This window comes from Pocillopora verrucosa, chromosome 11 (assembly GCF_036669915.1).
Source record: "Pocillopora verrucosa isolate sample1 chromosome 11, ASM3666991v2, whole genome shotgun sequence".
Classification (NCBI taxonomy): Eukaryota; Metazoa; Cnidaria; class Anthozoa; order Scleractinia; family Pocilloporidae; genus Pocillopora; species Pocillopora verrucosa.
In genome coordinates, this window is record NC_089322.1 from 19917330 (window position 1) to 19934580 (window position 17251).

General features: G+C 39.3%; 1 protein-coding gene across 2 annotated transcripts in view; it reads right to left on the minus strand.

Annotated features, from left to right (window-relative positions):
- LOC131797413 (uncharacterized) overlaps positions 1–17251 on the minus strand; it is a 66527-nt gene that overhangs the window by 23222 nt on the left and 26054 nt on the right. For both annotated transcript variants that reach the window (XM_066174201.1, XM_066174200.1), the window contains exons 2-12: positions 15670–16303; positions 14116–14594; positions 12964–13195; positions 9107–12049; positions 5376–8033; positions 4601–4732; positions 3097–3435; positions 1706–2560; positions 1323–1417; positions 865–1002; positions 149–263 (exon numbers count right to left, since the gene is read on the minus strand). In XM_066174201.1, coding sequence (XP_066030298.1) covers positions 149–263; positions 865–1002; positions 1323–1417; positions 1706–2560; positions 3097–3435; positions 4601–4732; positions 5376–8033; positions 9107–12049; positions 12964–13195; positions 14116–14594; positions 15670–16288 — 8605 coding nt within the window. In that variant the 5' untranslated portion in view covers positions 16289–16303. The remainder of the gene's footprint in view (positions 1–148; positions 264–864; positions 1003–1322; positions 1418–1705; positions 2561–3096; positions 3436–4600; positions 4733–5375; positions 8034–9106; positions 12050–12963; positions 13196–14115; positions 14595–15669; positions 16304–17251) is intronic.

The window sequence follows — 17251 nt, forward strand, 5'->3', positions numbered from 1 at the left end:
ATCAATAGGGGATTGCTGCATTTTGACAAGCTTACTACTTCTTTTCAGGTGATGAGGTCCAATGATTTCGTATCGATATTCATCTAGCATGATCATTTAATACAACGATAGAATTCATTTATCACTAATTATATTGAGTGTGATTTACCTGGCCTCCTTACGCAGACAAAAGGAAGAAGTTCATCACAATGAACTTGTGAAATATTTCCGGTGGCAGCCACAGCAGGACATACTTTATTTTTCTGATCAAATCCACTTTGGGACTGCAGCGAAAAAGATGAAAAGATAAATGTCTCAACTGTTCATAACTATTTCTCCTTGTACATTATTATTATCATTTTATCTTCTTTAGTCGTGAAAAAAATTCAAGAAAAAAAAGAACATAGGCACACAAAAGGAGTAAATGAGACAAAGAGATGGACACAAAACAATGGTGAAAGGTCTTATCATTGTTTCTCTAACGTCTGTTAAAAATTATCTCACTATTATTGAGAAAATTTCAGCCTAAAATTTTTTTTTTCATGAGAAATTACGAAGTGCCATCCCAACCTTTTCGAAGGTGCCAAAATTGCGAAAGGGTCTTAGGCGCAGTTTTAATATTATTACAATTCTTGTTTCAAAACCTGTTAATACGAAGACCTCGCACCGACAACAATGCATGTCTAAGGCCTTGTGCGGGTTTTTGAACCCATTTCACATGGATGATGCTCTTATTTCATCTTCAAACAATTCTCATCGTGTAAAGAAGAGTCGACGTGGGTTGATATGAGGCTATGAGCATAATTTGGTGCCCATGATATTATTAAATTATTTGAAAAATACTTGTGGGACAGAAAATTAATTCAAAACTTGATGTTTTCTCACCTCTCTCAGAAAGCGTCTACTTATGGTCCACAGGGAAGGCAACACGCCTGAATGAACCAAGGATTCTTTCTGTCGAAGATGCTTCATGAGTCGTGTGTCTTCGTTTGAGAGCATGGTGACGAGATTTCCACCATAACTCTACAAATGAACGTAAAATTAATAACATGCTAAGTGAGCATATGGCACTTTTCTAATAAAGGAACAAAATTCAGTTCGAGGAAGGCGAAACCGAGGGACTAAGAGAGGAACCGAATGCAGCCCCCATATCGCATTAGGTGAAGTCGCCCCCAAGCTTATTTACCTTTGCCCCCTTGTGTATTCATTTCACCTCAAAATTAATTTCATCTCAGCTCGAGCGGACAAATGGAAACAGGAATAAATACAAAAAATGAACAGAGAAGGCCAAAATACAAGAAAAAAAGGGACTAAAATAGAGTGTCAGTATCAACTGCGCTTACCCCACAATAATTCTCGGCATCAGTGAAAGTGAAGGAGCCTCCTTTGTACATGTAACACATCTCATCGTCTTTAATCCATTCAGGCGGGCAAGACACTAAGAAGAAAATTGATAACACAAAAAACGGATGAGCTGAAATTTATAAGCTGTTTTGTATTCTAAGGTATGATAAATTAATGAAAAAAATCCAAAAACATTAAACAAAATACGGTTAATTTCGATTTACTTGAGAAAAGAGTTAACATTGCTTTTGAGAGAACATTGATGTTTTAAGTAGCCGAGCAGTATTTTGATACAAAAGAGGTTCATTTTAAGGTGAGAAAGTGAGACATCAAAACAACATGAAAGATAGACTTGGACCTGGAAATCCCAATAAATATTGACCTGATATAGCTCTTTGAGGTGGTAGCTTGACGAACGGCTGGAACACAACTGTAATGGACAGTCGATAATCTGTTGTCTTATCCATGATCAGAGAAGAAATCAGATTTGGTACATTCTCTCCCCACCAATTAAAAGTGGCGTTTACTGTGATTGGACTCCCTCTCATTGTGGTACTGAATTGATAACGGTTGTTAGGATTCTGCAAAACGTTTCCATGAATTTCTGCTGTTCCATTGCACAGAATAGTCGCTCCGTAGTTAACATCGAGCCCCCTTGCACCGTTCTTGTACAATGTATTATTTACAAATCGAAGACCAACAGTACTTGTTTGAGAATTATCATACAGCAAAACGTAGTGACCGACGTTGCTATAAAAGAAATTTCCTTGAACAATCGCCCATAACTTTGTTATGACACAAACGCTATCGGCTTTGCCATCCAAATCTCGTGCCAAGTTTCGAGAAAAATAGTTATTGCTCACGTTAACATTCATATAGGGCCCAGAAACTCCCTCTACGTGTAATATGCCTCCTTTGTTGTACTCTATGGTGTTTGCATGGATATGGCTGACCGGTAGTCTTGTCGTGGACAATTCATTGAGTACCTTGGAATAAATACCTCCATTGTTATTTCCAGCAATGTAGTTATTGACTATTACAAATACTTGCTGAAAAGCATTGAGGTGAATCGCTCCTGGTAGGCTTCCTCTAAGGACTGGATTCAGACCATTGTTTGTTACCTGACAACGTTCTACTTTGAAAATATGTCTTTCACTTTGAGTCATCGTGCAATGTATACCTTGTTTCTCGTTACCACTAAAAACACTTCCGGTTACTTGATGTACAGCAGTAGCAGCTGTTAAGAAAATGAAATTTACATTTTTCTATGTACAACTCGAGGCAAACAAGCTTCAAAGAGGGTTATCTTATTTTCGGTATTTATCTTCTTCAAGCCTTTGCATTAGTTTGTTTACGAATTGGAAATGTCGACTAAATTTATAGGGGAGACACCAACGAATCACCTTCTTTTACTTAGAAGTTTACCATATAACGTAAATATCACCAATGGAAAACAATTCCTCACCCGAGGGAAGAAAAGTGTTCCTCAGTTTCTCCAACACCAAGCATATGCGACCCTAGCTGAATACCTGGCTGACCAAAGAACCATTTTTGTCAAAAGCTGGGATGTTTTTTAAAAACTTTTGCACAGCGCCATGCATATCAACGTTCACCGATTAAAAAGTTCCCTTAAAACTTAAGGAAGCAATTATTTAGGTGTTACAGTGTCATTTCTTTGATCACTATGTTTTTCATGAAACACTGAGGATTTCATTAGCTAATGTGCAGTTTACCTGTAATGTATTTGTCAATTTGAAATATATCACAACTTACATGGATCACAACTGACGAAGGCCAGGTCATCGATTTGAATATTGGCCCACGCCTCTTCATATCCCAATATCACAATCGAGTAACTGGCGTCAGTGTAGGGTAGCTCAATCACTATCTTTTTCCAGTGAGTCACGTAATCGCTCATGGAAAAGAGCAAGGTCGAATTATCACTAATGTCTTCTATAAGAAAAATGGATAGCGATGCTAATGACTTGGAGTTGCGGTCAACCCGCCTGAAGTAGAACACCAGGTAACAATAATTGTTGTCGCTGGAAATTGATGGGCTGGTAAAGGCAGCATAACCAGAAAACCAGTGTTGCCAAAGATGTAGTACTCCCCCTGCGTAAGATAGAAATCAAATATGAAATTTGATTATGTCTTTGACAGATGTTCGCATTTGTTGCTGTTTTAACAATGGTACCTTAAGCAGTGATACTCTTAAAGACAGAGGCTGCGATTCGCTATCAAATATCTGATAAAATTTGAGACGGTGAAAATATATGGCACCTTTAAGGTTTAGTTTCAAAACTTTAAATTGTCTACAGAAAAACATGGGGAGAGCCGAAAAATCTCGTGCTTCTGTTACAGTTTAAGCGCTCATTATCATTTCAGCTGAAATTGCACAGGAATATTCTCCTTCTAGATGAGACAATATCAACAAGATTTTCGAAAGTTCAAGTCCTAGGTCATAGTTTATACGAAATTCTCTTTTTGATCAACAACATTGAAATTTAGACAGTTTCACGATTGCTCCTCTCAGCCAATCCTATGAGAGTACTAGAAGTTGATAAGTAGAGCCGAGAGATCAACATATCAACGTACACGACTGCGCTGAGAAGGTGCGGGCGGAGTATTTTGAATTTCTGCGGTAACAATGTCATCAGGCGACCAACGGTTTTCCGACATTGGCACAATTCCAGCCTTCTCTCTTTGTCATACTACCGTTTAGTTGTTTGATCGATTGCCTTCAAGTTACCTGAATGTACACTCCCTAACTTTGTTCCTTCAATATTTATTCGCTGGCGATTGCAAATCACTGCTCCAGCTCGTTGAGGTACTCCCAGTAGGTTTTGTTTGAGTTCTTTAACAACTTTGTATTCTTTTTCCCAATTCTAATTTTATCATTGGGTGGCCTGAAATATTATTTTATTAATTACTTGGGCTGCTGTTCTGATGTACTTTAACGATCTTTTTAAGTTTACGAAAAGTCGTTCTCAAGAAATTCCAATTCACTCGATAACGTCGAGTCCTGGAATCCATTTCTAAGTTTTTGACTGGAGGAACCCTATCCACAAGAGCGCCCGGGGGGAAAACGTTTTGTCGACAGAAGGAGATCCCAGCCCCACCACCTAACTTACTACTTTGTAGAACAATCGAGGTGTAACCTAAGCCAGCTCATATCCGGTTATAAGATAGATGAAAACTTAGCTGAGAGATTAGCTCATGCGAATATCCTTTCTAAAAATCTTTAAACTTCAATCTTATATTACTTATCACAACTCACCATTGCCTGAATAGGTGTGATCATAAGCACTGTTTCCATAATACCACTTCTTTCTCAAGTCAATTCCTTTAAAATGTGATGTGGGATAACGTCTCCAGCCACAAAATCCACGGTCAAATGAGCATGGAATATCTGAGGAAAATTTGGCAGAATTGTTATCAGATCCTATCGTATTGGCTCCCTCTTACCATTCACATAATACACTTACGTGTTACAGAACAGTTGTTGAACAAAGCGCAGACGTTACCGTGGCGAATCTAGAACGGGGGTCCAGGGAGTCTAAGCCCCAATTCTCTTCAGACTATTGGGTTTTTCCTACCACTTGTACGACACCAAAGTTCTTGCAAATTCACAAATTTTTCTTAACTTGAAGTATCTAAAATTAACTTGTCTTGAAGTTCTTAGCTTATTTTGGCTCTAGAGCGAAAAAAAGAGACGAAAAAGATCCGCGTTTCCTGATTCAAAGTTGGACTCCCCTCGCCTTTTTTCAAACTCTGTGCGGCCTTTGCTTTATGTACAGGAAAAGAAAGAAAAAGCATTGACTATGATAAGGATGACGACAATAATTGATAACGATAATGATAACTTACATGCTGAAGTTAACGATAGCGAACGCTGACGATAACGATAAAGAGAACAACAGTAATTATAATGAGAGTGATAATGATATTGATAATGGTTGTGATAATAATAATAATTATAATGATTATAATAATAATAATAATAATAATAATAATAATAATGGTGATGATGATGAAAAGTTCCAGCTACTAACCTTTGCTATCAACACGTCGAACGTGAAAAAGCATTTTGCTACTGTACGATCCATCAAATGTGACTGTAAAAGAATCCCACTTGATCAATTTCCTTTTTAAGAGTAGACCTGGGCTGCTACCATAAGACCTGAAGATTTCATGTCCATTAGGCAGTTCTATCCGAAAATATCTTGCATTTTTTAGGACTAGTAGCTGGATAGCAAAACCAGCACTTGCCTCTGTTTGAACCTTTATTTGGCAGGATACCTCTAGATCTGAGAAAGACACGAATGGTGCCCTAAAGTAAACGAATACATCGTGATCCATGACATTCACCACTTTTTGTGGGGAGCACAGATTAACTTTCCCGTATATATCAATCCAATCACCGTATGCTTCATGAAAACTCAGACCAAACTCGTTTTTTACTGATTTGACGTTTTTAAGTGTAACATTGTTTTTGGTACTGATAAAATCAATTCCATTTCCTCCAGTATTTACGAAGGAACTGTTCGTTATAATCACCTCTTTTTCTGGGAACCAAACCTTGATACCACCTGATGAGCAGTTAAGAACAGTCACATGATTTACTTTTGGAACGTACTGAATCATTTCAATGGCAGCCACGTTTTGGCCATGTTTCTCGCCACAGTGCTCAATTCTTAGGTGTTTTAAACTTGATGTTGACAGGTTTGAGGTGTTCCTAGCTTCGCGAAGAAATCTGATATTTCCCCAAGGCTTTCCTTCGCCACAGTTTAACACAAGATGATACGACATATTGCAGCTTTGGTTTTGGAAAGATAAAGAGCATTCTGCTAAATCCAACTCACTTCCTTTACAATGAAGAGCAGCACAAGCATCCCGAGTACCGGACGAATTATGATGGGAGTGACTAATGGACAATGGTGCTTTATAGCCCAGGTGTTCACATATCAGTTTTGCGTCATTAGTTTTCGTGCCTTGCGTCTCATTGAAACACAGTGAGGTCCAATTCCAGTTGTGTAGTATCTCTACCCGTCCTTCCCAAGGGAACTTGCCTCCGGTTAATCGAATTTTAGGAGAATCGTCATCTTCTGTCCTTTTTGAAAGAGAAAATTTAACAGGTTGATCTACATTTCCGCCAACAAAGAGTGAACCAAGAACCAACATGCCGACCCTTGGCTTAAAATGCATCTCAACACCAGGGTCAATTGAAAGAGAAGCTTCAGGCAGAATAGTGACATCGGAAACAACTGTATAGGGACTTTTCTCTTTTCTTAGAAGAACGTTGGATAAAATCCTTCCTCCCAGAAAGCTTTTCGAGAGCGCGTTAAAGGTGGTATTTTCTTCTGAACCCTTTATTGCGCCTCCTGCATTACTGATGTAAGGACGAAAAACAGCAAATGCGTGTTCGTACTCGTCTTCAGCATGAAAAATTCTCTCCTTGATTTTTTCCTCGTCATCATAACCCCAGAAGTTTAATGTAGCCTGCAATGTGCTGCTATGCGAAGAAACATGGGTGTATGCACAAAGTTCTTTTGAGAAGTCCAGGCTGCTAAATCTGTTGAAATTAATGAAAAATGCTCTCCATTCCATTCCATTCCATTCCAAAGTAAATCCAGAGACTTCTAACTCACAGGTTGGGGAATTTGATGATACAGCCACGTTGTTTAGGAGCGAATTGTTCAAAAACGTTACATTCTTCATGCCAGTGTTCCCTCCTACAACGTATTCGCACTGGAGAAGAACCATAAACTGCCCTTTATTCGATTTAAGGATGTTGTCGACAATTGCGATGTCTTCACTTATCCTCTGAATCTCAATGACTCCACTATTCAGGCAGCTGTTGTTTGTGAAGACGTTACCTCTTATAGTTGCACCTGAAGGAGAGGTTCTTTCTATATAAACAGATCTCCCATGGTTTTGTTTAAAGATGTTTCCTTCTATGATCAGAACTTTTGTGCCTCCTATTATGTCTATGACGCTTTTATCTTGGCAAAAGTTGAACAAGAAACTATTATTTCTCACAAATATTTCAGGAGTGTAGTATCTATTCGTATCACGCGTAGTCAAAATGACAGGACCTTGAGTGTTATTCAGGAAAAGGTTACCGTCAAATTGCCATGGATTAGAGTGTGGAGACTCGTTAATGTCTATTACAGGGCCTCGGTTGGCATAAAATGTACAGTTTATGAAGGAAGTGTGAGATGAACAAGGCGAATTGCAACCATAATAACTACGCGAATAAACAGAAGATGCCTTATTCCATCCAAAAAATATCTTGGTTGCAGAAACTTTCACTTTGGTATAGCTACCATCCAGAAAAAGCCCATATCCATTGCTATGGAAAACACCACCATTTTCAATATGGATTGTTTTTTCACCGTTCGTGTCCACATATAGTCCATTTTCGGTCGAGTTAGAAGTCTTGGTGTTCTCGATATTCACGTTACCTGAAAATGAAGAGAGCTTGATTCCAATCTTGTTTCTAACGAACTGGCAATTCAGCAGCTTCAAGCTGTTAACGTGGGAAAATGCTGTCGATAAGCCATTATTGGGTGAGTCTCGTACGTCCGTTTTTTGGATTTCAACTATTCCTGCGTTATCTCCACCTAAGAAAATTCCACCTTCACTGTTGTGGCTGAAATTGCTTTTGGATATTACAAGGTTTGGTGATCTGATCTTCGTCTTTCCACCACCTGTTGGTTGAAAACAAAAATAATTGTTTATGAACACAAATCAGAGCCTTACACAACTTTTTTCTGACATAAAGCATGTTTGCGAAAAAGACGAATTCAGGAAAATCTCCATCGATTGCGATCCGTAACTGACTTTTTAATCAATAGTCAAAACTTTTCATTGTTTTGATGAGGATAGTAATTATTAAATTAACTTTATGCCCTTTGATCACAAGAAAAGGATTCCGATCCTTGCAGTGCAACTCTGCCCAACTCATTAAGAGTAAAGGACGCATTTGACCACCTCACAAAATTTATTAATACACAACGAAACTCGATCATTCAGATCACGATTAAATTTAAGAAACATATTTTTAAAACAGCAAAGTGGTAAATTATTATCCTCAGTGATGACTCGTGTTCTTTTGTTGACATCATCAAAATCACCGAAGGATCCATTAATCAAGTAAATCTTTCTTGAAATGTCACCAATGATATGATCAATCTCCTAATGAAACAGTTTATTTCCTTAAACTTCTGTTTATAGAGGTAATAGGATTTGTTAATCACGAGTATGATTACAGACAAAATCGGACGACACGAAGTCCTGTTACCAATCAACTAAAACTACGACAAAATTTGAGCAAGAAACTAGACATCGGTGATACCTTTCATAAAAAAAAACACTCAAGTTAACTCGGTGAAATGCGAGAAAACAGCGGGCGTTCACGACGCTATCTGTCCACTTACACAGATCACAGTGTCCAATTACAAGCATGACGCGTACACTGTCCTATAAGTGCTAGAATCGGGCTAGTGACAACTCATCACGTTAGAGAATTTTGTAATAGTTTTGATTACACTAAAAATTGTGGTCAAAATTCTTCCACGAGGAAGAAGAGCTCTAGAATTTGCCTTACTCCCAGGCTGTGTGGCTTTGGAGATCTTTTTCAAACAGCGCCCAAATATTATTTTGAGGGACGGGTTCAAAGCCTGTGGAAGCCTGAAGCTTACTTTTGCAATTGCAAAAATTGCAGTCTACCCACGTAGATCATTGCTTAACTCGATATGATTAAAATAGTAGCTGAACTTACTTTTAATGAGAAACAGTAGAAAATGCACCGTGTCGTCTTCATCCGGGTATCCATACCCTTTCTCCAGTAGGATTGAGCTATTGCCAGTCATCCAAGCAGGACGGCTATACCATTGTAACATATGGATATCCCAGAGAGTGCCCTTTGCCTTGTCTGTTCCATTGTACACGTGGAAAACTATGCTATATACATTGTGATATATTAGCTGCAATCCTATCGTATATTCCGGTGGAACGGTAATTATGGCCTTGCAGGCTGCTCTGCTCCGTAATGTCACAACTAGATAATACACCGCACTAGAGTCACTAATAAATGTTTCGCTTTCAGTACATATGTCCATAAACTTCTTCACAGACGCATCTGCCATTTTTACCACGTGTGTGTTGAGAGTATTCCAGTTGTAACGATACGAAAATCCGTAGCCTTTTGTGTTTACGACATTTGTACTTAGGAACTCAATAAATGGAGACTCCAAACGTACTCCATCCGACTCGGTTTCAGCTATTGTTGAATTCTCGATTTCATTTGAATCTTTTAAGGGGTCTGGATACATAAACTGGAAACCAATGGCAGCAGAATTACTCACAAAGACACTGCTGATCACGTGACGTGGGAGGTCCACTCTGAAGGCGATTCCGGGAATAGTCAGGTCGTCTCTATATGGAAATCCTGCATATCGCACCTCAACATTGCTGAGGACGCTTTCCTTTGAAGTCACAGCAAGATGAACACCAGCCCAGTAAGGAATTTTACAACCGACATACAAAACATTTGTTGTGCATGACGATGATGAAATCCAGTTCCTTTTGTCACAAATGGCGATGCTATCTCCTTGATCGGTATCGCATCTGACATTATGTAGGAATATTTTCTCTTTTCCATTTGGGTCATGGTAATAAGAGCTCACCGGTTCGTATCCCAATTGTCTGCATACTATGTCATCCTCGTGTCCATAGGTACGCATACATACTGGTATCCACGTGCTATTGATCCATATTTCAACTACCCCTTCCCACGGAGTAGGACCTGCGACGAGTCTAACGTCCTGAAGCAATGGTTCCCTTGGAAGGAACTTCACCCGTTCTTTTTTATTACCTTTTATGATAACCTTTCCTTGTACTAAGAAAACACTCTTCAATGGAAATTCTAAAGTGATGTTTCCTTCGATAAACAAAACGCCGTCAGACAATATTGTGACGTCACTGATAACTCGGTAGGCATCATTTTGGTTTGTAATATTGAGGACTTGATTTAATGTTCCTCCTAGATTGTTACCACGAAGAAAACAGAAAGGTCTGACACCGTCGTGTAATTTAGGGCCGGTAGAATTGTAGGAATCCAAAAATGGATAATAATGGATCTGTGCAAGTTCCACTCGATCTTCAAAGTCAAACACTCGGTCTTTTATATTGCATTCATTTCTTGTTCCCCACCAGTTTTCTTCCGCCAGAAGAACGTGCTCACGATCTTTAAGCAGTGCTGCTAATTCGTGAGTGAACAAAGGATTGACAAACGAATTGTACTTTATGGTAACGTTGCCTCCTTTTACAGCTAAAACTGCCTGCGTTTTGGTACGAAGGTAATTGCTGGAAAACAGCCGGATTCTTTGATTGTCTAAAAACGTGTTGTTTCTGATGGTGACACGGCATTTTGTGGGTAACGTTCCGCAATCAACGAAAAATATGTTCTCCCCTTTATTCTTTGAAAAGATGTTCGATGAAACCTGCAAATTAAAGGGTGAGGAATTCTCATAGGAACATCTTCGCCCATGTCTTACTATCAGAGCAAGTCCACTGTTCTCGTAATATATGTTATTAGCCAAGACAGCAGATAACACGTACCATTCTGGGCCAAGGATATCCAAACCATTTTTTTTGTTTCCCTTTACTTTATTACCAGTGAATAAAAGTTGAACGCTCCTTTGCCACCGATTGTTTCCCCGACCGCAATCTGCAGGATAGAGCGTACAACCACCAAGAGAATTGTTGAAAATTGTGGAGTTTGCAACCTTAATGACATAGTTCTCCGGGCGTTGGTCAATTCTATACGTGAGGTAAAACAGCACACCGTATTGACTGTTCCCTGAAACATTACAGTTTAGAAGATGAACTGAACGAAGACGTACTGACTTGGTATCTAGAAACCACAATCCTTGTCGTTTGTTGCCACCAGCAATAAAATCCTTTAAGACAACTTCTCCTCCTTGATTTTCCACGTAAAAACCATCCCTTCCGTTACCAAAAGAAGACGAAGACTCTATGTTTATGTTGGTATCCCCGAATTCGAAAGCATAACCAGATTTATAATTGTTTGAGGTAGAAATCCTCTCCAATTTAAGTCCTCCTCTAAAAAAGTAGTCAGTGTAAACTCCTTGATTTGAGTTTCCATCAAATTTACAAGAGCTGAAATTTAATCTGGTATCGGATAATCTTGTAAACAGAGCCCCATTCTGCGAATTTCCAAGAGACAGTACTTCCACTAGTCGAACATAGCAGTAGCGAAATGTTTGTAAATAAACTCCTTCACCGTTACTGTTATGAATAAACTGCGTGTTGTTAATGTTGATTGTGGAGTTGACCTGGTTTAAGATGTGCAATCCTTGACCGCCATTTTCTTCAACTAGGCTGTCAGACATTTGGAATGAAAGAGTTCCAGCATCGACTACGATTCCTGACGCTTGGTTTTTCGAGGATTTGACGTTGGTAAATTCTAAAATGCCAGTTATCTTGGTGATGTAAACACCGCTATATTTGTTCTGCAGAAACATAGATTCTACAACAGACATTTTTCCATGTGTGTTGCTGACATAGAGTCCATTGTAGTTGTTCCCTATCACCGTTGTTAGGGAGATTCGAGAATTACCAATCAAGTTGTCAACGGTAATACCAGACTTAGCATTGGTAGAAAAGGTACTGTTAGATATCAGTAGTGATGAAGTCTCGCCTACAAATGATCAAAAGCCAATAGGTTAATGTTACAAAGTGCAAACGTCATCCAAACAAATTTATAGACTTGTTGTGGGCAGTCGTTTCGTCTTCGTATTGAATAATAAAATTCTTTCTTTTGTTCAATGTTTTATTGAGTTACCAGCTTACCTATTGACTAACTGACTGTGAGCGACCCACTGGCTGATGGAAAGAACCATCCACCGAAAGAACAAGCAAACAACCGAATGAGCGACCGACTGTAACAATAGGCATTGTTGCATACCTAGACTTTCACTCTACAAAATGAGCACTGTGTTAGGTCGATTCTTAGTCACTTTCCCCTAATAAAATTCAAATGTATGGATACAATTGCAAATTTGTTGCCCGCGCGCCGAATACAACAGCATGTTTTTGCCATGATTTTTTTAAGGAAAATTCTGAGTATAAAACAGGGCACTTAATGTATGGTCGCTCGGGAAACTAGTTAGTTTTGTTTTCCCTCGACTTTGTCTCGGGGAACATCAGGACCCTCGGAAAAAGAAAATTAACTTTCTCCCTCGGGACCATACCTTTAGTGTATATTGTTTACTAGTAGCCTCGTTGCAGTGTCAACTAAAGCGAGGTTACTAGGTGGTAGGCATTCACAAAAAAAAAAGAAGACTTGGTTCCTTGGGCTGTGTGATTTCTTCTTAACCAAACATCGACAGACCATCCTAAGAACTGACCGACCGACCGACCGACCGACCGACCGACCGACCAACCGACCGATCGACTGACTGACTGACGGTCTAGTTATCCAAAGGAAAAATTGACGAGGTTACTGATGGAGAGGTTGAAGAACTACCTTTTTGAATGAGTGATTGACTGCTCAAGGGAACAGCAGATGGACCAGTTCGTCTTATTTTAAGACATAACTAGAAACAGAGCTACCTTGATCTTCCATAACGACCATTTCCAAGTTGGAACTGCCTTTAGAGTAGAAGGAAAGTTCCAATATAGAAGTAGAACCAGTCTTAAATGTCTTTCCATTGTAGTCACTTGTGATTCTGTGCAGTTGGGTTTTGATAGCTGTGCTTGCATCGGTAAAATTGAGCTCAAATCCACTTCCATGAATTATTCTCAAATACACAGAGATCTTTCTTCCTGGTGAAGCTCTGAAAATCTTAATAAAGCAAATTTTTTTTAAAATTCTTACATTGGAAGAGTTTTTATAGAAGGTAAGCAACATACAGATAAGAATTTCTCTAGGTTACAAGTTACGGCTTGTAGTATAGAGGTTCTCGATCGGTTAACTACCTTTCATGAAACCTGGCTCAACATTTTGACTATTTAAATGTCTTTTACGAATGCTTTTCCTTTTGAGGAAAAATATTCTTAAAAGAACATCGAAGAGGTGCGAACTGACTTCGCTTGACAGATGAAATCGGAAGAAGAGGCATTAATGTAACTGTTTTCTTCTTCTAGCCTTCAGGGAAAACCTATTTTTTAAATCGTTGGTTATAAATTATAGATGATTGAAAGCTGGTGTCTGCATATGGGGAAGAATAAAACTCCTCTTGATCAGGGGTTGTCTTTTTGCATTGTGATCTTCCCCGTTGTACAAGAAAATCCTCCCCTTCGAAAAAAACATCACTCCATACGATAGGGAAGAAGAGTTCTGTCCAATTCACATTTCGATAATCGTCAAAAGATTTGGACTTTTTAATCAATTCTAATTGATAGTCAAGGATGCAGAACTCCCAGTTCGTGGAGACCCTAGTGTTTTCCTCAAATGATTCACCCGGTTTGATAGAAAAATTAAATCCCTCACCATTGGAAGCTTTTCGTTCTACCTTCTAAAATCGTGAATGAAATATGTGCCAAAATTTGACATAAAGCTGTACATTTTAACTACCGCTCAGGAAACTCGAACCAGAAATCCACTAAAAAAACAAAGAAGAGAAAATCCCTGTTTTCGAGAAGGTGATGGATATGTAAAGATATTCTACAGTTCACATTAGAGTGGTCTTGAGTTCATAGTGTACTCCGCTCTTCTTTTCACCAAACTCACTCGCACATTTCAAATAAAATACTCGATCCTACCTTGCTACAATTAACCGGGTGATGATTTCCAGCGGCATTTAGGAGCAAAGGAAAAGAAGCTTTCTCTGGAATGACAGAACAGAAATTCATTGCCAGGCGCGTATAGATAAGGCCTCCTTCAAATCGTGCATTCTGAACTGTGACATTTTCAATGACAACATTACCACAGAAGTTCTCGATGTTCACACCAGCCAGAAGAGGCCCAAGGATTGAAGAATCGACCACGGCCAAGGGTTTGGCAAGTTCTTTTACATTTAAGCCGGAGGCGCTATCGTGGATCGTAACATGTAATAAATCTGGAGCGTTTTCCACGGCATTTATGCCCTCAAGAGCATTCTCAATGTCCACGTACTCCAGCGAAGAGCTTTCTTTTTTCTCAGAGGAGTTCGTAGGCTCGAAGTAAAACCCTTTCCAATAAAAGTTCTCAGCCAAATATGGCAATAGAGTGTCACATTCAATGCCAACGTCCCGGTTGTGAACTGAAATATTTGTCGTGTCGTTGTAATGGAAAAAAGAAGGAATAAAAATAGAAATGTGATTAATGGCTTAAAAGTAGCTAATTTTGTACCTTGACGCTTTTACGAAAGTCCTCGCTGATATGCTTTCTAGGCACCTGAACACAACCTCTTCCTCCCCTTGATCTATGCGCTGTTTCTCTAAACATTAATAACATTGTATTAGGGTTTCAAGTCGGGCAGGTGAGTTGGCCATTTAGGACGATTTCCTTTTATATTGAGACTTGACGTCCGCTACCCGATAGCCACACGAAGTTTTCAGCTTCATAGCATTGGTTTCAAAACAAAAAATTTCATGTCACAAAATTCAAATTTAACTCAGCCTGATGTCAAGGAAAATCGAAAGAAAGTTGAAAAGAGCGTACACTAGGCATACAAATGCTTAACGAAGTCTGAACTTGGGATCATTCATTCTCCTTACAATATCACCCCTAAATTTCACATTAATGTAATGAGAATAAAGGAAATGATCACCAACTAACGAGACTCTTGATTGTTAGACAAATTCTCCATGTCAGCACCTTAGTTAATGTACAGAGAACAGTATGGAGAATGTAAATGCTGATGTTAAGGTATGAGGGGTTAAGGTAGACATCACGGACGTTTTCTCGGAGGAGAGGTTGTCTCTGGTACCAGCTTCCACAGAAACGGTGACTAAGACGTTGAGAGGCCGCGCATTTATCACCTGTACTTTATTACTGGTGAGACAGGATTTTTCGTTAAAAAATTTTTTGGAGCTCGTAACGGCCATCTTGCCTTCAAACACAAGCGAAACCTTGTCTTAGCACATGAATTAAATAGTGATTACCCGACCAAATGCGAGGGCATATTTCTGTCCCCTCTTCTGCGTACTCACCCCATACAATAGATCAGAATAAAGTTACTAAACAGAGAAAGATACTAATTTACTTTGGTTACATGGAAAAATTAAATAGATCTGTCGGTAAACACTTGCTTTGCGGCCAGAAAGAGAATATTTCCATGTAGAGAAACATGTGGCAAACAATAAAAGCATTGCTTAGGACTAAAATGAACTTACACCACGAATGCGGATCACTCATAATCCATCTGTAAGAACAATCCCATAGACTCTTTTCAGTTCCTTTACAGCCAACTGTCTTCATCATCACGGGGCCGCTGCCGGGATCATAGTAATACCGCTTTCCCCCAAGGAATCCAAGATGTCTGCAGGCCACGTGCGTATCTGTGAGATCCCAAGATCCCCAGTCGTTGGAGACAGTCCCCCACCTTCCATGATACTGCAACTGAAGGCGCCCGTTGTTGTAGGATGATCCATCTACAAGTCTTATCCCGTGACTGTAGAATAAAGCCCCGTCTGTTGTATTGCAAAAACTTGTTTCTGCACAGGGAACCGCTCGGAATGTAATTCTCTGCGACGGTGTTCCTTTTGCATGAAACGATCCACGAACAAGTATCCCCACAGATGGAACAAAATTTACAATTGCACCAGGTTCTATGGTAAGAGAAGCATTTTTTGGGACAACAAGGTCACTGGTGACCAAGTATGGACCATCTACACGCGCAAGGGTCTGGTTACCAGTGACAGTGCCATTCAATAGCCGTGAAATATTTTTCTCGCTCTCACAAAGTCCATACCCGAGAAATATGACCAGTGGTATGTAGTATTTCAGAAACATCCTGTCTATTCTGATCTATTGGTAATGAAGAATAAGAATGAACTGGAATCAGAAGACATAAAAGTTCATCTCAAGACGAAAGAAACAGTTTTTCCTCAAATATTCGTCCTTTTTGATGACGTCACGGAACCTTGGTAGCTTACCATAATTCGTATCTTAAGTTTTACATTGCAAGCTTTTCTAAATAACGATAGGGGAGTTCAGGCAAGGGGGAGCGGGGGAAGGGATAATCCACCCTTCTTGTACCCAGCATTGGTACTTCCAATGGCTACGACACCTTTAATAATTAGGGAGAAGGCGGCTGTACATCCAAGCTAAGTGGTTGGCGCCTTCCAATTGATGAGAGTCAAACGACATATCCCCATCTACAGGAAAATTGTGCATTGGCGGCAGAGTCGCGAAAGATTTGGGACGAAAAATTGAAATTCTTCGCGCCTTACGCATGGAGATCGGGATCAGAGACTTTTAGCAAGTGCTCTGTTTTGTTTAAAGTATAAACTAAGTTACCTTAAATACTCCTGATTGAATCTAAACTTAGTATCATATTCTGCAATAAGAAGAGCAACAAGAGACTTTAAACATTAATTACGTGACTGAAGCGAGAACTAGATACATCATGTTTGCATTTTTGTAAACAAAACTGGAAAGCTCTTGGAGATCATTCACCGTGGAAAAGAAAGATGGCCCGGGAAAGGTGCTAAATCATTCAGCTCGGAGAGATACATGATCTGGTTAAAAGCGTGGAACAATGAAAAATCAGGGCGTATTTTTTCGTTAGTTTGTTCTCGGAACAATTAAATTATAAACCGTAGAAAGGAAGGAACCGACAAAAAGTAAGTGAAATCTCACTGCCTACCGAGCTCATTTTTCCTGCCTCAGAGCACTTAAATTTATTAACAGGTGTCCATGTGCAAGCGCTGTGAACTGTCATTGGTATTGTAAAAGAATCACATGCCTCGAATA